The sequence below is a fragment of the Gallus gallus genome, chromosome 7, assembly GCF_016699485.2.
Source record: "Gallus gallus isolate bGalGal1 chromosome 7, bGalGal1.mat.broiler.GRCg7b, whole genome shotgun sequence".
Classification (NCBI taxonomy): Eukaryota; Metazoa; Chordata; class Aves; order Galliformes; family Phasianidae; genus Gallus; species Gallus gallus.
Window position 1 is genome coordinate 18,367,048 of NC_052538.1, and position 20,994 is coordinate 18,388,041.

Genomic DNA, 20,994 nt, shown 5'->3' on the forward strand with positions numbered 1-20,994 from the left:
TCTGTGGTGAAAAGAAAAAAAATAGCTTTTGATCTGTATGCTTACTGTATTTATTATCTGTAAGGGGAAATGGTTCATTTTTTTCATGACAAGTTTCATTTTTCATTAATCTATGGTATAATATGCCAGTAAAGTTTATGATTTGGTAAAGTGTTATATGTTGCGTAGTAATTTTCAGTCTTAACAATAGTGCGTAAGAGAACTACAAATGACAGGATTTCGTTGTCACAAGCCAGATTGTTAGGCTGGTACTGAGGCAGATTCGTTGTTATACGTAATGGCTCATCAGCTTTCAGGAGAACATGACTGAAATGAATGCAGCTCACCTTCTCAGCGTGAGGTTTAATTTTGAGAACAAACAGCACATCGGTTGAAAAATCCATTTAAAAAACAATGCAGCTCTCAGTGTGGGAGTAGCTCGGTGACAAGGTGGTTTTATCGTCTGCTACTGCATCTATCAAATGTTCTCAATGGCATATACTGTACGTATGCTCCTAAATTGTTTGAACGCTTTTTTTTTCCCCCTCCATTTTCCTCGCACTGTGTAGCTGTAAATACTTCCTCTTCTCGAAGGTCTTTCTCATTGGGCTATCTTCTCCCCCTCCTTATAACCCCCTGGTTTCCCAATTGTTATTCTACGGCAGCCCTCGGGGCCATTAGCAAGGCCCATTCTTACAGAAATGCTTGGGATGCTTCCTTCTGTGAGTAATTGGGGGTGTCTTTTACTTCTCCTGTGTTTGCTTGTTCTTCTTCCTCTTCGTGTCATTTGGTCAATTAGAACAGATTTTCGCATATTTAATGTGCCATTCATGAGAAAGAAGCATCTGGGATTCAGGAGAGCTCTGAACTGTGTGCTTCCCCAGGGATCATACTGCTTGCTTCACTTACCCACCTAACACCATCACAATTGAATTATGTGGATTAAGACAGCTAATGTCGGGACAACTGGTTAAGGTTATCCAATTTAGGGCGGAACGTGTTCTTTACACGTAATGTACCTGAAATACATTTTTATGTTGTGGAGGCTAACATTTCAGTACCATAAATACTAGTTTCTTTGAATTTGGCCAGACGGTTAATCACTTAACTCTCCAAGAAAGGACTACAGGTAATTCTTGTTAGTCTCACCAATGCAAATACTTTGTATGCAGTCAGGATAAAGGAAGCGTCAAATAAAAATTAACAACTGAGAATCAGACATCACTGAAATGTGGGAAATGTAACAGTGACTTCAACTGAAGGAAGAACGCTGTTTAGTATAAGGAATATTTACTGTCAGTGGAAAGGAGTATCACATCCTGTCTATTAGAATTAGCTCTTGCTTAAGGGGATTGTTCCTATTTCTGCCTTGTTTTAGGACTACAAAGATGCTAAGAATTTACTTATGGCTTTTTAAATAGTGTATGAGTTGAATCAAGGTTAGAAAGGCATTGCTGTTTCTATGAATTTGCTTACAGTACTATAGGATGGCAGTGATATGTGATGTGGGCATCTGTAGTAAAGAAGCCGTCATGATTTTAAATTTAAAGTGTTTTTTTTTTTTTTTTTTACATTTATGCAGTGAATAATTTAAAGCTATTGTGTTTCTTTATTTTTTTTCCCAAAATGAGTAGTTACAAAGTGATACGGTAGAGACCACAGTTATTTTGTTCTGAATATCAGAGCTTAAACAGACTTTTTTTTTTTTTTTTTTTTTTTTTTTTCCCTAAGAGGACTGCATGGGACTTATCAGCAAATGTGGAGCTTGTTCTCTTTATTGTTCAGGTTTGTACTTGGGGAAAAAGAAAATTAGGTTTTCTATTTTCTATCAGACTGTTTACATTCATTACTTTTTCAATTAAAAAAGCTAAAGTAAGGTAGAGAGGATGAGGATTACAAATATCTTTAACGTTGCTAGGAGGCATTTACAGTGTCATTCCTTTGAACTTGATGTCTGCAGGAGACTTGAAACTTCTTCCTCGCAGGAAAGCTTTCCTGCTTAGTTTCAGTAGATTAAAACACTGAATTTCTTTAATTCCTGGATTTATGTTGACGCATTAGCAAAAATAAATCTATAGTCCTTTTATAACTGTATTAACTGAAAGCAAATAGTTTAACGTAGAATACGCTGGTTTTAAGTTTTCTTAAAAGAGTTTGCATGTGAGCATTATTAAAATGAGTTTTGATGCCTTAGCTTTAGCAAACATTACAGTTGACAAGTGTCTGTGTGTGCAGGAGTGTGCAGACAAAGCACAGAATATACTTGTAGAATGCAGAATTTAGCAGTGTAATTTTATTATTTCTTCTTGTATCTAAAATGGCATTGCTGTTTTGCAGCAGTAGGGAAGGCTATCTCCAGACTTCACTTTTTTGTACTGACGGAACAGTGCTTTCTGGCACCTGATTTTGAAATGGAAACCATACCTCTTTCAATAGTGAAACATCATATTTTGAAGTCCGTAGTGAAGTACAAAACTTACACTCTTGTTCTTGAATTTTAAGGTGTTTGTTGTTGTAAATCAATGAATAATATTTTAAAAAGTAGACATTGGGATATACTCCCACAAGCAAGACTCATTTATAACAGCTTCTGATACCAAACATTCCACTGAGCTCACAACACGGGATGTTCCCAAGTTCTGCTTCTGTGAGTATGGAATATTCAGCTCTTCCATCTGAGATAGAGCAGGGCTCTGCTTGTCCAGCGAGCTTTGTGGAAGAAAATAAATAAAAACTAAAGTTAAGTTTTCCTTCTGTTTCCATTCTGCCCACCCTCCTAATAAGTTCTGTTTATAATCCAGTAATATTAAAACGTGAGCAGATTCCTAGGGAGAGATGGGCTGGAAGTATAATTTTCTGCTATGTTGTAAAGTAACAGCTATTTTATTATTGTTAGTGGGTTTCTGCTATATTTTGAAGAATGTGTGATCAGGATTTGGGAGTCAAACCTCTAAGTCCAGTTACTGTTAGCAGAAAAACAGATCTATTGCTTTAAGGTCGGTCCTCAGCGTTTTGTATATAGAAATATTCCAGTTACGTGAATTGAGTGCAGACTAATTTTGTACTGTATTTGATGCTATCCATTATTTCTTTAACATGGTGGTTTTTATGGACATGTAGGCGCAAAAGATGTTCAATGTTGTGCAGCCTTGATGATCGAAGATAAGTCTTGCGCTACTTTCAGCAATACCTGTGGTTGCTCATGTGATCTGATTATTATTAATTTCCAAATCTGAATAGTTTGTATTAAATATTAATGCTACTTGAAGAGAATATAAAGACAAAAATAAATACTATCTTAAGGAAGTGGTGTGAAATATAGCAGAACTTTGACTCCATTCTACTTTGTAGTTTAATCTTTGTTTATTCTCCTATTGTAATTGCTAGCAAAAAACTACTTTTCAGTATCCTAGAGTGTTTTACAAAAATAAGCAAAGGTCTTTGTTGAATTAAGAATTTTGTTTCTTTCTTCCTTGGTGTGGAGGAATGGAGCTGGAATTTGCAGACGTTCAGCCTCACCTCCCCGAGCATTCCAAAACCCCAGGCTGTTTGAAGTGTAATTAGACTAGGCAAAAATCTGACATAAGAGTGTATGAAAGGTGCATCTCCAGGACTTTACCTGCAGGGCCACCAGTGAGCTGGCATGGTGCTTTTTCTGTTTGGGGGCTGAGTGGGAACAAAGAGTACCTTTTATTGGAAGGCAGAAAGAAAAGAGAACCTGTCACGTACTTTTGTGTTGTAAAATTTGTACGGAGAGGCTTGTAATGCTGTTTGTTAGCACTTTTAAGTTAGTTTTTAAATGAAATGCTGATGTATGAAGACAGAACAGTTCAGAGGAAAAAATTACTGCCTTGAAGGATGTTGGTCTTTTAAAACATTAAAAAAGTTGTGAAAGATGATTCCTGAAATGTAAAGTCATCACAGCAATGTAAGTTGCACTTCTGAGTAGGCAGTTCGAGTGGTGCAATCTATTCTGAGTTTAATGCATTCTACGTTAATTTAAGTCTTTCATTCAAGCATAACTATTAAAAGAGGTATTAGCAGTTCCCAAAGATATTATGAATGTGCGGAAGAAAGGACTAGTGATCACTTCTGGTCTATTATTTGTAGTCAAACAGTCACGATGCCTTAAAAATCTGAGGATGATATAATTAATTCAAAACACGTGGAGTCAAAAGTTGAAAGCAATGTTGAAAGGGAAGATAGAGAAATGCTTGAAAGTAATTGGAAAAGACTAATGGCCTAGAGAGCAACTGAAAGGAGACGAGTGTAACTTCTAGAGTTGTACAACAGTATTGTTTCCATTATGAGTCAAAAAAAAAAATTTAATCCTATTTTTAATAATAGTAAAAAAAAAAAAATTGAATTTAATTTTTTTAGTTCTCAGTGTAAGTTCTTACACACAAACATGTTGGAGCAAATGAAGCACAAATAAAGTTGAGAGGACATAATGGTAGCCCTATGAATTAGAATGATTATGTTGTGAAATGTCTGAAGCTATTAACGTCTCTTTCTCCTCGTAAAGCTCCATACGACTTAACGTGACATGGAGCAACATCCATTAGTGGTATGAAGATTGGCTACCAACATCTGGTGGCAGTGGAGTTTGTCTTTGGCAGTGGTTTAACTTTATTCCTCTGCACTGGTTGTCGCAGAGCACAAAGTTAATTGTAGTTAATTGTGTAATAGAGTTTGTATCGCGTTATTTCTGTTGTTCAGCACTACATATGTTTAATCACAAATTAGAAGCCTAATATTGTATTCTTATTAGTGTTTTGTCCTGTCTTTGCTATGACAAAATCACTATTACATTTCTTTATTTCCTGGGGAAATGACTACCTGGCATAATCTTTGACTAAGTGGATTAGCCAGAGCCTGCACTGTTGGCCTTCTTGTTTTCAGCTGAGCAAATTCTGGATCTTAAACATCCACTCATGAATGGATCCCAGGCACAGAAGAGGCAGTGACAAAATCAGCATAAAGCCCAGAGATTGTTAAGTCTAACAGGAAGGTTAGGAGTTGTGCTCTTGGGATATATTTTTTCAGTGAGAGTTCTGAACTTTGATTTGCATGTTTTGGTACCAGACTGGTTTGTGTTAAAGATAATATCATACTCTGTCTTTTTCCTTGGTGTTTTCCTGAATACTGAACAATTAAATACTTATCTTTCAAAGTTCTTACTGTTAATGTCCGGGAATTCTTTATGGGAGGGCTGCTCTGAAAGTACTGCCTCCTGTTTCAGTATGTTAGCCCACAGTGTCAGAGGCAGACGTTGTTGGTATGGCAGCAGAGGTTAAACCTTCCTGCCAATATTCCATTACATTTTGTTGCAGTGCGACTGATGGAGCAAAGGGACAGTCTGACAGTATGATGTCTGACATAGAAGTGTGTATAGAGCAAAGGTGTGTCACTGAATTTCTCCATCTGGAAAAAATGGCACCCACTGACATTCATCAACACTTGCTGAATATTTATGGAGGCCAAACAGTGGATGTGAGCACAGTGAGGTAATGGGCAGTGTGTTTCAACCATGATGACTGTGACAGCGGGTCGCCTCTGCTGGTGCAGATTTTGACAAGATTGGCATACAGGCTGTTGTTCATCATGGGTGAAAATGCAGAGCTAATGGTGGCCACTACGTTGATGAATTGTGTTTTGTAGCTCAATAGTTGCTTTATCAAATAGTCTTACTGTATCTGTTGTAGTTTCCATGGAAATAAATAGCAGAAATTACTTTCAGAAGGACCTATTTATATATTCTGGTATGATTCATAAAGCCTGTCAGGTATTTTTTAGTCTGTCACAGTCAGAAGACAAAAAAATGAATTATAGTAAAAACAAAGCAAAACGAAAAAATTGATCCTATCTGAACGTTGAACTTTCAGAAGTCTCCCAGGTACTTTTCTGTTAGTACATTTTAAGCATGGCAGTAAAGCTTTAAACTTAAATTGGTTTATTGCTTGTTTTTAAGCACTGTGGTTATTTCCTGCAGGAATCATGCTGACAGAATTCTGTTTGCCTGAAAGAGGTGTCTGGTTTTATCAGCATCTGTCAGAGTAAATCAGAATTTCTATGGAAATTACCTCATTAGTATTAATTTTTTTTGGCAGTGTCTGATTTATGAGCTGCTGTGCTATTTTTAAAAGAAATTTTGCTTTGGAAAGCAAAATTTTTCCAAAATTGCTTATTACTAATCCATCAGTGAATCCAGGCTTCACATAATGGCAGTAAACGAGCAGATGCCCCTTGTCTTCTGACAGTTCCCTGCTGAGCCAGGTGCTGCAGGCCCACATCGCATAGACTGAAACAATGGAAATGGTCCTTTTGGACTCTGTGTGCTTCTTTTGCGGATCGTCACTATTCGGTGTGAGCACTGTATGTCACTTAAGACAGATAACTACATTCATTGTAGCTAAATCACGGTTGTTCAAATCTCTTAATTTTCAGGTACTTGTTTCTAGCTGAACAAGTACATTCAAATTTAGAGCAAATGGCCTCTGTAGTTGTCTGTAGGAACAAACCTGGTTATTGCTGTTACTGTTGACGTGGTTAATTTTATTTTATCCTGGATATTTCTGCTGAATATTGATAGTAATAGATTTTGTAGTTCATTTTCCCCCCGTTTACTTTCTTTGTTAAAAAAAAGTTAGAACAACTTTTGGTCAGAGATGAAACACAGGCTTTTTAGAGCCTTGATGAAAAGTTCTTCTGAAACTCATCACCTTTACTTCTTTTGTATAAGTTTCAAAGGCTGACTTTTTAATGCATTTATGTCATTATTTACTGTGCAGTTTTCTTTGTTACAAAGATATTATAAAGCAGTGATTCGTGAAGTGTCAGTCGGTTTTGTATTTCTGTGAAGGTGCATCAGAGCTGTGTGCCGTCAGAAAGAAAGCACAGAAGATAACAATTGAAAAGGCTAATGCCATAATTAAATGAATTATAACAGGTCTGCTGAAGAACTGTATAAACAGACATTGATACAGCACTTACTGTACGTAGGTGTGAGCAACTTAAACTGTAATTCCGTGAAGAATTACAGTGTAGGAGAACTGCGTGCTTTGCAGATTTTCTGTTAACATTCAGTTACCATTTCTCATACTATATGAAGGCAGCTATGTTTATAATGTTTTCTTAAAAGTTTATCAGTGTTATCTCCTCATTCATACGACTATAAGGATGTGATTAAATATAAGAACTTAGTACAAGATAAGCATAATGAATTAGCAGCTGTATGTAATACTTGACTTTTTTTTCCCCGGTTATTCTTTATGAATAATATACAAATTATGGTGTAATTACTTGCTTGTTTGTAAATATCTTTTTCATTTGTGGATATGGATTTAATTCTTTATTGTGACTTCTTTTTAAATAAGTGACTATTAATATTCCTGTGGTTTTGAATGGCAATAGATGCCAAATACACAAGCAATTTTAGTTTATACCTTTTTGTAGTAATTCCAACAGAAATGTGGTGTTTTAGGTGTTGTGTTTATTAGAGTTTTAACCGCTAATCTCATATGGAAATGTTGCTTTGGAGGGCAAAATTCAGTGAGAGGGCCTGGGATTCCAGAGTGAACTTGTACATTCCTTCAGGGCATTTTTGCAAGGGAGGTTGTTGTGTTTTAAAGGTAGTTGATAAGAGACCTGCACCACCAACCTCAGACCTGCACCACCAACCACCATCGTGCATTAGACTATAGAAGGTATTTGGGTGAACGTACTCCTGTACCACTCTGTACCACCATTTATCCAAGTGAAATTTTTGACCATTTGCAGGATACGTTATAAATCAGGATGTCACTACCAGACAATCAGATTTGAACATTCCTTGCATAAAGTAGCTTGCGTATATCCCTTAGGAATACATCACTTAGATGTGTTTATGTGACAGTGTTGATATGCCTGGTTTTACATAAAAGTTAGGGTAGCGTGTTATTTATGTCATCACAAATTCAGAAAGTAGGTGGTGGTGTTTAAATACACCGAGGTTATCTTCTTTGGACAAAGCATTGAGAATAATTGAAAGATGTACGTTTATCCTGTGATTATTAACTAAACCAGGAAACTTTTTTTTTTCTTCAGGGCTGGGCTTTGCTTGCTGCTGCCTCGTTTTTTTTTTTTTTTTCAGAGTTCCCTGCTCTGAAGTGCTGACAACAGATTAACATGAAACAGAGGGCTGTTGAGCCTAATTAAGTTATAGCTCATTGTTCTGGGGACCTATAAAACTATTCACTCCTTTTTTTACGAGGCCGTAGTCACAAAGAAAGGCCATAAACAGTGTATTTTCTCTCTGCTACAGGACTGAAGATTTTGTTAGATGAGTCTAATAAAGGCCTGATCCAGCTGCATTTACACCTGGGAATGTTCCTTTAATCAGTTCTTAATCCCTAGTAGGTCAAGTGGGATAGAATGATGGCAGGCTAGCTTTTGATCAGCCATAAATGTCTAAAAGCTTAATTTCTTTTATAATTATTTGCTATTTAAATGTTGATATGCTTTCCTATACTTTAGAGGAAAGACTTTAAAGGTTAGGGTGTTATAAAAACAAAACAGCATGGAGGTCTTCCATACTTTGGAGCACGTCACCATTACATGGCTTCTAAAACAAGATTTTCACACATAATCATAGAATTGAGTTAGAAGGGACCCCTTAAGGTCACCTAATCTAACTCCTCTGCTGCAGTGAACAGGGACACCTGTAGCTAAATCAGGTTGCTCAGAGTCCTATCCAGCCTGACCTTGAGTGTCTTCAGAGATGAGGCATATACTTAATCTCTGGGCAACCTGTTCCAGTGCTGCACCACAATTATTGAGGGGAAGAAAACAAAAACAAAACCCAAACTTCCTTATATCCAGTCTGAATCTCCTCTCCTTTAGTTTGAAATCATTTCTCTTCATCCTATTGCAGCAGACCCTGCTAAAGAGTCTGTCTGCTTCTTTTTTACAGCGGCCGTTTAGATACTGAAAAGCTGCACTCTGGTCTTCCCAGAGACTTCTCTTCTTCAGGTTGAACAGCCCCAGCTCTTTCAGTATGTCCTCATGGAGGAACTGTTCATCCCTTGGATCATTCTTGTGGCCCTCCTCTGGATGTACTGCAGCAAGTCCATGTCTCTCCGGTATGGAGGACTCTGCATATGGACGTGGTACTCCAGGTGAGGTCTCACCAGCACAGAGCAGAGGGGCAGGATCACCTCCCTAGCCCTGCTAGCCACGCTTCTTTTGATGCAGCCTGGGATACAGTTGGCTTGCAGGCTCTTGCCCAGCTTGTCATCCACCAGTACCTCCAAGATAGAACTGTGCTCTATCTTTATATTCCCCAGCTTCCCCATTGATAGTGGGTGCAGAGGGGATAATTACTGTTATCCTCACAGGCTCAGGGGAGATCTGCGTGTTTAGTATGTTTAGCCTGAAGAAATTATGCGGAAAATGATCCCCTACCTTTATGTAGGTCTCTACTGTCTGTGAATTTAAAATGGAAATATTTCCATTAAATAGGTTCCTGTAGTACATCTGCTCTTCTGAGCTGCTTTTTTTTTTTTTAATTTCCTTTTTGACTGGGTGTACAGAGCACTGACTACATGAAAAAGAATTGGGCCATTTTCATTTTTGTATTATCATAATATACTTCCATTTCTGTGTTGTAGTCGTGGATGGAATAGTAATGCACTTTGGTGTCTGCTTTGATTAGCTGTACTGCTAACCTGCTTGTTACTTTGTTTTACTACAGGCTGTGGAGGTGGACAGTTTCGCTGTGGAAATGGTCGCTGTATTCCTGCAGACTGGAGATGTGACGGGGCTAGAGATTGCTCAGATGATACAGATGAAGCTGGTTGTCGTAAGTGAAATACCTGTAGAGCAGCTTCTTGATAATATAAGAATTTCTTAGATCTCAGTGTGCTCCCAACTATACCTGTGATACAAGAATGCACTTCATACAGAGGGAAAAGGGGGAGAAAACTGTTAGTTGTTGGAGATGACTGTAGAATCTGCTCAAGAGTCGTATCTCTTCTCTGTTAGCTTTGGTAGTCAGAAAGTCAAGTAATGCTTGACTTAGAAGATGACAGCTTTCTCTTCAAAATCCAAGTCCTTAATAATGTAGCTTCTTTTGGTGACTAATGGACTGAGTTCTAGGTAGATGTAGAAATGTATTGTGTTCCATTATTGCAGTAATCCTCAATATATAGGATACATACGTACTAATACTTCCAGCATGATGTGGTCTCAGAAGCTTTGATGATCCAGACAATGTACCTATACCACCTCAAGAAGAGTCTTTGTTAGTTGTCTGGAGTGGTTGTGTTGTCCCCAGTATGAGCAACTCAGAGACAAAGTTGCATTCAACCAGGCTGTAATGTCCATACACAAAAACTCTGTTAAGCTAAATATTCAAATAAAAAATTGAAAATGAGGGAATTCCCTCTGTGGGCTGTTTTCAGAAACTAGCTTTCATTTTTTCTTCTCGATTCTAGTGTTCTTTGAGGTCTTGTGGGCTGGTGTGGTTGTTAGCGTATTTACAGGTTAGGTCAGCTTTTGCCCCTCAGCTGATATGGAATGCAAAAGACTAATTTATGTTAGCTCTTTTCACACTGGATTGTTTCTTTGCTGCTTGACTCATATAGTAATTGGAGTTTATTCACACAGCTTGACAGACTGATTTGTTGCTTAGCATTTGTTTAGCTCTAAAATAATTGCAGTTCTGGTTGAAGGATGCCTTGAACTTGCAAAACAGAATGGTCCTGTCCTATAGCTTGCTGTATTGGCTTAGTTTTGAACTATGACTGAACAGAAGTGGTTGGGCTTTGAACAAAGGGCAGGTTAAATTTGTATCGACTATGAAAGCTAACAGAAATCTGACACCTGTGTTTATCATGCTTACAAGTGTGAGGCTGAGTTTTTGTTCATGGGGAAAAAAAGATGAAAATTAAATTTTACAGACTTTTTCCCTTTTATTTAACTGTGCTCTCAAAAACAATATTAATACGCTGTAGGTAATGAGGTACATGTGTCTAGAATGATAGTTTTGAATGGTTTAAAACTAGCCCATGCTTAAAACTGTATTACAAGATTCTTCTTTGATACTCATGTCAGGAATACAAGGAAGACAATTAACATTGTGTATGCTATAGTATGTGATTGATTTTTATCTACTTGCTTAACTTGTAGTATAATTTTGTACTTCTCAACGCTAAATCTGTGAAGCGATTTCATTTTCTGCCTTGAATGTTTAGATTACATTGATAGTTGTACTTACATTTCATTCCATGAGCACAAAGTATTTCTAGTTGACTTGGCAGCACAGCAAAAAGATGATCCCAGGAAAAAATGATGTTTAAGACCAGAGTCCTGTCTACTGGACTGTTTTGTGACAGTGATCCTTTCCAGGATTATTAAGTAGGAATGGAGCAAGGAAGCAGGAATGCAGCTAATTTCAAGCTCTTTTTTTTTTTTTTTTTTTAACTTTTCTTTCTAATGTTGTTGCTTGACTATTGAAAAGTGCAGAGTGGAGCTGGGATGACAGCAATTGTGTTGTTCTGACACTATCCTAACTTCTGTTTCATGAATTACTGGAGAAGAATCATAAGCTTGTTTTGAAAAACCTTCCTACCAGGAACAGAGCACCTGGAGTGGAGTGAGAGCAGTTGATCAGACTTCTGTGAGCATGGCGTAGCTTGCGTGACTTTATACATCAGTGAATAGAAAGAGGCTCTGCATGAGGGTAGTTCAGAGTCTTAAGCTTTTGCTGTGACTCTTCTTCCTCAGGAACCTGTCTTTTTCCATGAGTTGATGCAGAACAGAATATACATAAAATATTCACTAAACTAAAATTTGCCTTCAAACATTCTTCTTCTGGCCCACAGTTATGACCTGGATCTGGCTCTTTTCTGTGGTTTGTCATTGTATTTCTGTGGTTTGTTCATGTATTTACTGGAAATTATCGTCAATGGATACTTGAATCTTAAGTCTCTTTATTTGTTGATTTCTTTGAAAGTGCTTTCCCAAATGTCTGTGAAATGACATTTTTATTCTTTCCTTACATTTAGCTCAACCTACTTGTGAGGGAAATCAGTTTCAGTGTCAGACTGATGGTGAATGTATCCCACATTCATGGGTGTGTGATGATGAGGAAGATTGTGAAGATGGATCAGATGAACATCAACAGTGTCGTAAGTATTTAAGATCTAATGTTATTCCAAGGAAGGAATAATTGGAACTAAAGTTAACTGTGTTTTGCTTCCCTTTTCCTCTGGGAAGGTGTTGGCACAACCACTGGTTATGTGTTAACTAAGGAATCTGTAGACAGAAAACCCCAAAAACCCTTTTCCCTAGTGACACTGGAATCTGATTATCTGAGATTTTTTTTGGGAACACTACTGACAGAAGGAACAGACCCCTGTAAAGCAGCAGACCAGATGCCAGCATATTGACTGGTGTTGTTTTGAGACATGAGTTTAAAAGAAGCAAAAGTGCAGATGGCAGAAGGGAGGAAAAGTTAGCAGTTATTTTTCAGCTGGATCTTCAGAGACCCAATTAATTTTCCTAAGAGGAACAGAGATTATAATTTAGCCCCAGTAGAATCAAAGTAGAGTTGTACAGTTATCTGTGGTTGCCTTCCACTGTCAGAGTTGTCTTGAGAAGAGACATAATAATTCTTGGTCCTTTATTAGTTATGAATATAAAGTATACCTGACTATTGAGGCCTGGTTATATTACAGAGAAGTGCCTTATCTCCTGCTCTGCTGTGTTACATAGTGGCACTATAGAAGTGAGCTTGTTAACACTCATTACGCTTGGGTTGTTAACAGAATAACTGACATGTACTGACAGATTTTGTGCCAGTAAACAAAATGACAGAAAAACTTCAAGAAGAAAAAATCAGTAATTAAATCTTTTAGGCAGAACACTTACAAGGAGGTAATTTTTAACCTAGAGGTCAGCCCTGCTAGTGAAGTGAAACAGTGACTATGCAGGGTCCAGAAGGCCTTATGGAGTTACGTTATTTGCTTGTTAAGTGTTCTTAAATCTCCCTGAGTGTGCAAAGAAAAAGTCATATGTTAATATTTGTGAGATAGATGGAGTAATTAAGAAAGGAAGAGGGAAAGTAGTTTTCTGCCTTAAAAAATCCTGACTGAAGGAAAAAAAAAAAAAAAGCCCTCACGAGTGCCTGTTTCTTGCAGCGGGAAGGACGTGCTCAAGTCAGCAGTTTACATGCTCAAATGGACAGTGTATCCCAAGTGCATACAGGTGTGATCGAGTAAAGGACTGCACTGATGGAACAGATGAAAGAGACTGCCGTGAGTCTTTAGTTTTAGCACGTTATCTAGTTTCATCTCATCTCCCTCTGGCATTTTAATCAATTTGTAAGATTAAAGGGCTTGTTGATGGACAGGATGACCACAATATGCTTCTTGTTATTAGAGTTTCATTGCAGATTCTTTTGTGTATTAGAGCTGATGTTCTGATACAGTTTCATTATTGCAGAACTCAGATGTTGATGGCTACCATGAGGTCAAGACCTCTTGTTTGTCATTGTCTAAGAAATAATGAAGTGTTGCAGTGGAGAACAACCATGTTTAAGTGGCTCGAAGCCTTAGGAAACTTGGTGCTAATTTTGCATATTTTTTTTAGTCTTCTCTTTGAGTACTGTTTACAGAAATCAGTGGTAACTGTAACCTGCATAGAAAGGTAGAATTTGATCCCAGATAGTTTCTTTGAGAGACTTTAACCCTTTTCTAAAACTGCAGTTTACTGTGGAGGTGAAGCAAGGTTGGATTGTACTGTATTAAGAAAGATGTTCATATTATGCCAACAAAACAGAAACAGACAAGTAAGTTTTTCAGTGTAATGTGGTCAGAATTGAGACTACCTGACTGTCTGGTGACAGCCTCTGTAGGTATTGGCCCAGGTTGAATATTGATGAAAAGTATAGCTGATCACTGAATAGCGGGTACATTTTTCATAGATACTTTTGTCTAATAGCTGGGTTTGTAACAGAATGTCGTTACATTGTTGATATTAAGGAAAAGCTTGACACATTATATGAGTGACATGTAACTTAAGAGCTACTCTTTCAGCTCATAGAAGTTAGTATGCTGCTGAGAAAAAGGCAAAACTCTAAACTTCAATGAGAAGGTCTAGGGGAGACAATAGGAATTATGATGTAAAGGAATAGATGAAGAAGTAGGAAACAAAATACTAATGGTTCTACTTAGAGAAAAAAAGAGCATATTCTGTGTAAAGAAAAAAACAGCATACTACATGGTCATCCAACTACTAGTACATTTATCCCTGACTCACAAGTGGATAAAATGTATGCTCTTTAAAGTGAAAGGTGATTTAGAAATGAATCATACTTTGGAGTAAAAGATTGCTGAGGCAGCAGGCTTGGAACTTTCCATGTGATAGACCCATAGACAATTTTGAAGTCATCAGTACAAATCACTAAAAGCCAAGATCCAAAGTACCCCATATCATTGCTGAAAGAACATCTTCTCTGGGTTGCCATTTCTCTCTTAAAGTTCAGAGAAAAATAATTTTTCAACTTAATTTAGGGACTGTATAACACACAAATTATTGAAGATACTTGTTTGAGAAATGCACTAAACTTGAATTCAAAAAGAGGAACTGCTCATACCTCTGAGAATTCTCTGGATAGTCCAAGAATAAGGTATGGAATAGCCAAGTTAAGTGATTTAATTATCAGAAATTGGAAAATTTGTAACAGACAGGGAGGTTTCCAAAAGACAGTAGTCAGAATTCTTCCTTTGGAGTAGATTCCACATTGATAAGTGAAAGCTGAAGTGCACATTTTATTTCACATTTAACATTCTTAACTGAATAATTTAAAGGCAGTTTGGAAAGAGTTCTCTAGGTACCTTAACAGTGCTGCTCTACTGCTGTGTGGGGAAACCCAGTCTCTGCTGTATCGGCTGGTAGGCCCCATGACTGTTGTGAAGGCAGCATATTTAGCCCCAGGGAAAGAAACTGCTTCATATCATTCAACAGCCACTACTCTGGTTTATTAGAATGTGTGTTGACAGTCCCTCTAAGACAGAAGAATGACTGTGACTTGGAACATTAAAAGTAGGAGTGTTGGACTAGTCTGAAGAAATGTGATGATACTGAAGACAGGAAAATCATGAAGACTGTAATGACAAGACCTTTCCAGGAAGGCTGGATAATCTTATTGTCTTTCTATCTTTGCAAGGCTTAATACTTTAAACAGAATCCTTAGGACAAAATGAATTGTTTGGTGACTTCGTGATTAACAGTAGGAATGAATTTGTGTTAGATTTTACTATTTTACTTTCTTTGAAATTAACTTCTTCCGCTGTTACCATCCACTTCCTTTTCTGTACTATCTGATATAAACAAATAGAAATATCACTGTTTTGGCCTTTTCCTTAGTCACTCTTGTTTCCTTATCAATTAATTTACATTAAAAGATTTCATAAACAGAAATGAAACATCCAGGAACTGTGGAAGAAAAAAATAGCTTAAAATTGATTCTGTTATTTCACAGGTAATCACAGAATGTAAACTCATGTCTATTTACTTACGCTTTGCACTCACTGATCTTTCTGGAAGCAAATTTAAATTGTAAATAAGATAAAGTTTTATTCTGAATAAATTACATCATTTAAGAAGCTAGTCAAATGCAAAATGTCACCAATATGAAGCAACTCAACAATTAAACAAGTAATAAAACTGAACAAGGGGATTCAAAACCTTAGTCCATTTTGCCGCTAATGGGACTAACAGCAAGGGAAAGCTACCCAGGCAGAGGCTGAGATAAACATCAGAACAATATTTCAGCTATGGGTCATGTAATTAGTGCATTGAAGCTGTTTTAATTTCATAAAATGAATGCATTTCTTTTAATCTCTTAAATATGCATATCAGGTCATTTTTCCAGCTGTCTTACTAGTCAACAGTTAGTAAATACTTTCACTTTGAAACTTAAAAAATGCACAGTGAAGTGGAAGATTATTTGTGATCACAAATACTTGTGGTAACAAGCAGCAGTACTGATATCATTTTAATGTATTAGTTACCTTTATTTCTTGCAAAAAAAGGTAGAATTCTGTCTCCTACCTCAGCTTTGCAGTTGAAAAATGGAAGTCCCAGTGCTATCCATTTTTCTCTGTGGTGACTGATAGAACAACCTTCCTGGATACAACTCTGGTGACTAAGCACTGTGCTGAGACCATAGGAGAGAAAGGGGAAGTCTTAGTGATGTATTTGTTGAGGCTGATGAGCTGAATGTGGGCTCAGAAACACTAAGATTTTCATTTCTAATTTGGATGTTGAATTGCTGCCGTGGGTCGGCTGCCTAACTAGTTGGTTCCTGCCTCTTGTTTCCTACACTAAATAGCTGTTGTGGTCAGGAAGTGAGGAGTTAGGACTGGAATGGATTTGCAGAGGTGAGGGTGAAGGGGAACATAGATCAAGAACTGAAAAGATCATAGGGGGATGTAGACCGAAGAAGAAGAAAAGGGCCATGGTAAGAGGCTAATGTTCTTAATGTTGGACAAATTATAAGTAACAGCTACAGAATGAGGCTGAAGGAAATGTTTCACTAGGGAAAGTTCAGGTAAGGGAAGAAGCAAAACTGACGTAAGGTGAGAAGGCAGCCGAAGACTAGAATGGCGGAGATCAAAATTGGGAATTAAGGCCAAGAACAAGGCTCTTGTTGGTCTGCCAGTTCTCAGATCATTGCTGCTGTGGACTCAGCCTCATTCAGTGTAGCTCAAAGGAGTCTTGATCTTGGGGTAAGTCCTCCTCCTCATGTCTGTGTTTGCTATAGGGCAATAATATGATCACTGTTTTTTTGAAGTTCTGTTTTTCTTCCTTTGTTTCCTCAGCACTGACAGAGTTCACCACAAGCAGTGACATAGATGACTCTTCTGTGTTACTTTCACAGAGGCCTTAACTGGAAGCTGCGTGGCACAGTGTACAGTGCACAGAAGTGTAGCACAGTGTTTGGCCCTCACAGAAGCCAGCATTTCTTGCTCATTTATTCTTTCTTTGCTACTTCTGAATGGTTATCCTGACTACTGTAGGACTGTACTGAGAACACAGATCCCGTGTTTTGAGTTTCAGGAGTATGAATTGAAATATGCCTAATCTCTTGAAACTTTACTAACTACCTAGAGAATATTCTTAAATAACTGTTAGAGAAGACAATATACTAAATTAATGGATTGTTTTTCAGTAGTAATTTGGCAAGTTGTGTATTCCTGTTTTGTTTTCCAGTAAATCAGGATGTTCTGGTGATGCAGGGTATATATGACTCATTGTACTCTACAGTCCAATACCTACACTAATACTGAGGAATTTCTTATTGTAGGCTACCCAAGATGTGAACAGTTATCCTGTGCAAACGGAGCATGTTTTAATGCAAGCCAACGATGTGATGGCAAAGTTGATTGCAGAGATACTTCTGATGAAGCTAATTGCAGTACGTACCACATGCAGAGAGATCCTTAACAAATTAACTTGAAAAGAGATATATGAAGTATAAGATTTTAATTTTCTGACAGATTTCTTGTATGTCTTTCTATTCTAAAATCTCTTTCAGCACGTGGATGTGCCAGTACGCAGTTTCAGTGTGCTAATGGAGAATGTATCCCACAGGCCTTTATGTGTGACCATGATGATGACTGTGGAGACAGGAGTGATGAAAACTCTTGCAGTATGTGGGTTTTTTTTTTCCTCTTTCTCTAAATAGTTTAATGAGAGTTAGTTACAGTGCACAGAAGAAAACCAAAATTAAGTTGCTTGGCCATGTGACCATTACAAGTTTGTTGGATGTTCATGTCAGTTGCTTAATTGGCAGTTCTCTTTCTGTGAATTTCTTGCTCATTCCTTTCTTCATGGTCTGATATTCTAGGATTTTACATCTCCAACCAGTATCATGGCTATAGAGCTGTCAAATGTCTGATCTGTATATTTGCAGAGTTCCCCATTGATTCTAGGATCTGAGCTACTTCTTTCTCCTGTGCTTTTGGAAAGTCACATGTTGTTATTTAGTTTCTGTATCCTACCATGAACTTAACACCAGCACGATTTTTTTTGCATCCTCCCTGTCCCCTCCGATATTTCTCTATTATCTATTTGATGATGTTTGTCCTTTGAAGACCCACAGATGTTTATGAACTCTTAGAAGGGAAAGCTTAACAACCGTGGAGAGCTTTAAACAGAAATGTTCATGAAGCTTTTTACTCTCTTTCTCTGAATATGAGTATCTTTATCTCTAATATCTTGAGTAGCATCTCCTTTTTAAATCCAAATTCAAAAATATTGATAGTAAGGTGCTGTTCATCTTGTTGCAAAATTAATTGAGGAATTCAGCATTTCTTCTCATTTCTAGTAAAACCAAAACAAAAAGCCCTAGCACTCTAGTATTTTAAAATAAAGAGCAAACCAGAACAAAACAGCACTGTTTACAATATATGTAAGTTGCGGAACTATCTCAATTTTACTGGTATAAATGACGGTTCATCTATCAGACAAGGCTACTATTGCCAACCTTTTTGTCACTCAGTAGTTTCATTTACTGGTGTTTCTTTCCTTAGCTTATGCAACCTGTAGAGGCAACTTCTTCACTTGTCCAAGTGGCCGCTGCATTCATCAGAGCTGGATATGTGATGGTGATGATGACTGTGAAGATAATGAAGATGAAAGAGGATGTGGTATGTAGTAGTAATGCTTATTTCTAACGATGATGTTTTCAGAGGAAGACCTCATTAAACTATTTCTTTGGAGTTTTGACCAATCAGGATGTTTTGAATTCATTTTCATTCTCTGGAAAACTTTGAATTCCATCTTTGCATCTTTTTTTTTTTTTTTTTTTTTAACTTGTACAATCTTTAGTACATTGTTGTGCTTGTGAGAGTTACTGCCATGGTACAAAATGTGGTGCAAATTAAATTTAGCATGCAGCAAGAGTAGTTTATTCTTGCTTGACTATTGAAGTTGGTTGGTGTTGTTTTGTTGATAACCAGAGTCAAAAGGTAAGCCCTCACAAAGAGTAATAAAATGTAGACTTAATAATGAGGAGTGAAGAAGGTTTGGGCATCTTCTAAGTGTATTTGAAATGTACCTCTCAATTACACTTATTTCTCTTTTCCACAGAAAGTAGTTATCATGAATGCTACCCGGGAGAGTGGGCCTGCCCTGAGTCAGGGCATTGTATTCCAATTGGGAAAGTGTGCGATGGAGCTGCAGACTGCCCTGCAGGAGAAGATGAAACGAACATCACGGCAGGCAGACATTGCAGTATGTATTAGAATCATAAGTGTATACAGAACAGCAGAAATGTCAGAATGGATATATTTTTACATTCACATCAGTGTATTCTGAGCCTTGGTTAAGTCACTTGGATTAGGGTTTTCAAAAATATCTTTTCACCTGGAGTGTCTGGTTCTTCAGTTGGTGTTGCTACTGAGTTTTCTGTCTTGGAAACGATGAGCTTGCATAGTTTTTCTATTAATTTCACTCTTGTGAACATTGATTCCCTCTGAGTTTTGGGATGTAGGGTGTTTCACGTTTTCAATTTCCTCATTTTGGAATATGAGGGAGGACAGAAAAAAAAAATAGAGACTTTAAACCTTGTCATGGAATAGTACCTTTTGCTTTGCTGAGTGATGTAGTTGTAACATTGGATGTAGGCTGCAAAATGAAGTTTATCAAGATGTATAAGGAAAAGAAGGATGAAAAGAGTAGAAAGAAGTCAGCAAGTGCTTTACAATCGTAATTTCATTACCTATCACTGTTTTTTAGTTACAAAGAAAGGGAAGAGTGATGAAGGCATTTTTGCCTTCCTTCTTTTGAAGGAAGGAAGGAAGAGAAGAAAAGGATAAAGTGTTCTTCCATGGATAAAGCCCAACCAATATATTCTAATATATAGGAATAGCATGGATATTCTTCTTAATATAATGCAGTACATTATTTTTTCAGCATAAAACAGCAAATGGTGAGGTTATGTTCTAATAAGTGGAGCTCAAGGATATATTGTTCACAAGTACATTTCGTGGAACTGGAGAGAATTATGGTGCACTGTAGATAGCTTCCACTGTGCAGCTATTTACATGGTATTCTTACTTATTTTCTGCATCTCCTGTAAGATTGATACTTATCCTTGAGCTCCATTCTAAGCCCTGTTATAAACATTAGTGTAATTCCTGTCTTCTATTTTCTTGCTGGCATGTATGTAAGCATATGTGATTTTTATGGAACCTTAGACGTCTTTTCCGGTGCATACTTGTTTTAAGAAGCTGTTTCTGAAGTGGGAGACTCATCATAGAAAAGGCTATAGCTTTGTAACTGTCAGTAGGGCAGAACTGTTCTGCCAGTAATACCAGTAATTGTATTTCTGAACTATTTCATTTCCTTTTTAGACATATCACACTGTGCTGCTCTGAGCTGCCAGTATCGCTGTCATTCTTCTCCTTCAGGAGGGATGTGTTATTGCCCTTCGGGATATACAATAAGTAGCAATGACAGTCGTACTTGTATTGGTAAGTGAAATACAATCATTGCAGATACCTAGTACCTTCTCACAGCCCATTAGAAAAGTCTCAATTCCAGGAAGTTAAGTTCGAAGAGGATGGATGCACTGGCAAAGAGAAAATCTCTCAAGCCAGCAAAAGAATACATTACTCAGTACAACAGTTGCATGGTGACAAAGAAACAAACCAGAGAGATATCATAAAGATCTAATTCAGTGAGACTCTTAATGACATAGTGAGAGCTTGATGATGTTTAAGATGATTTACTCTTGGGTATCTGTTTTATTATCAAATTGTGTTAGAAAGCTTTTAGTGATTAGATGAGGAGAGTTTTTCTGCTCCAGAGGTGTGTGGTGGTGTATGCCTAGAAAATCAGGTAATGATGTTGAACGGTTTTTGAAAGTGACAGTGAAAGTGAGATAAGAACCCAATAGATCATTGTAATTTAAAATGGAAAGAGTGCTATATATTTGTGTTATTGAGTGGCTGTATCTCCTATGAC

General features: G+C 37.3%; 1 protein-coding gene across 10 annotated transcripts in view; it reads left to right on the forward strand.

Moving 5' to 3' along the window:
• Nucleotides 1–20,994, forward strand: part of LRP2 (LDL receptor related protein 2) — a 108,287-nt gene that overhangs the window by 9,484 nt on the left and 77,809 nt on the right. For all 10 annotated transcript variants that reach the window (XM_040704155.2, XM_040704157.2, XM_040704156.2 and 7 more), the window contains exons 2-9: nt 9,710–9,817; nt 12,024–12,146; nt 13,158–13,274; nt 17,330–17,440; nt 17,561–17,674; nt 18,558–18,674; nt 19,117–19,260; nt 20,382–20,501. In XM_040704155.2, the coding sequence (XP_040560089.1) occupies nt 9,710–9,817; nt 12,024–12,146; nt 13,158–13,274; nt 17,330–17,440; nt 17,561–17,674; nt 18,558–18,674; nt 19,117–19,260; nt 20,382–20,501 (954 nt within the window). The remainder of the gene's footprint in view (nt 1–9,709; nt 9,818–12,023; nt 12,147–13,157; nt 13,275–17,329; nt 17,441–17,560; nt 17,675–18,557; nt 18,675–19,116; nt 19,261–20,381; nt 20,502–20,994) is intronic.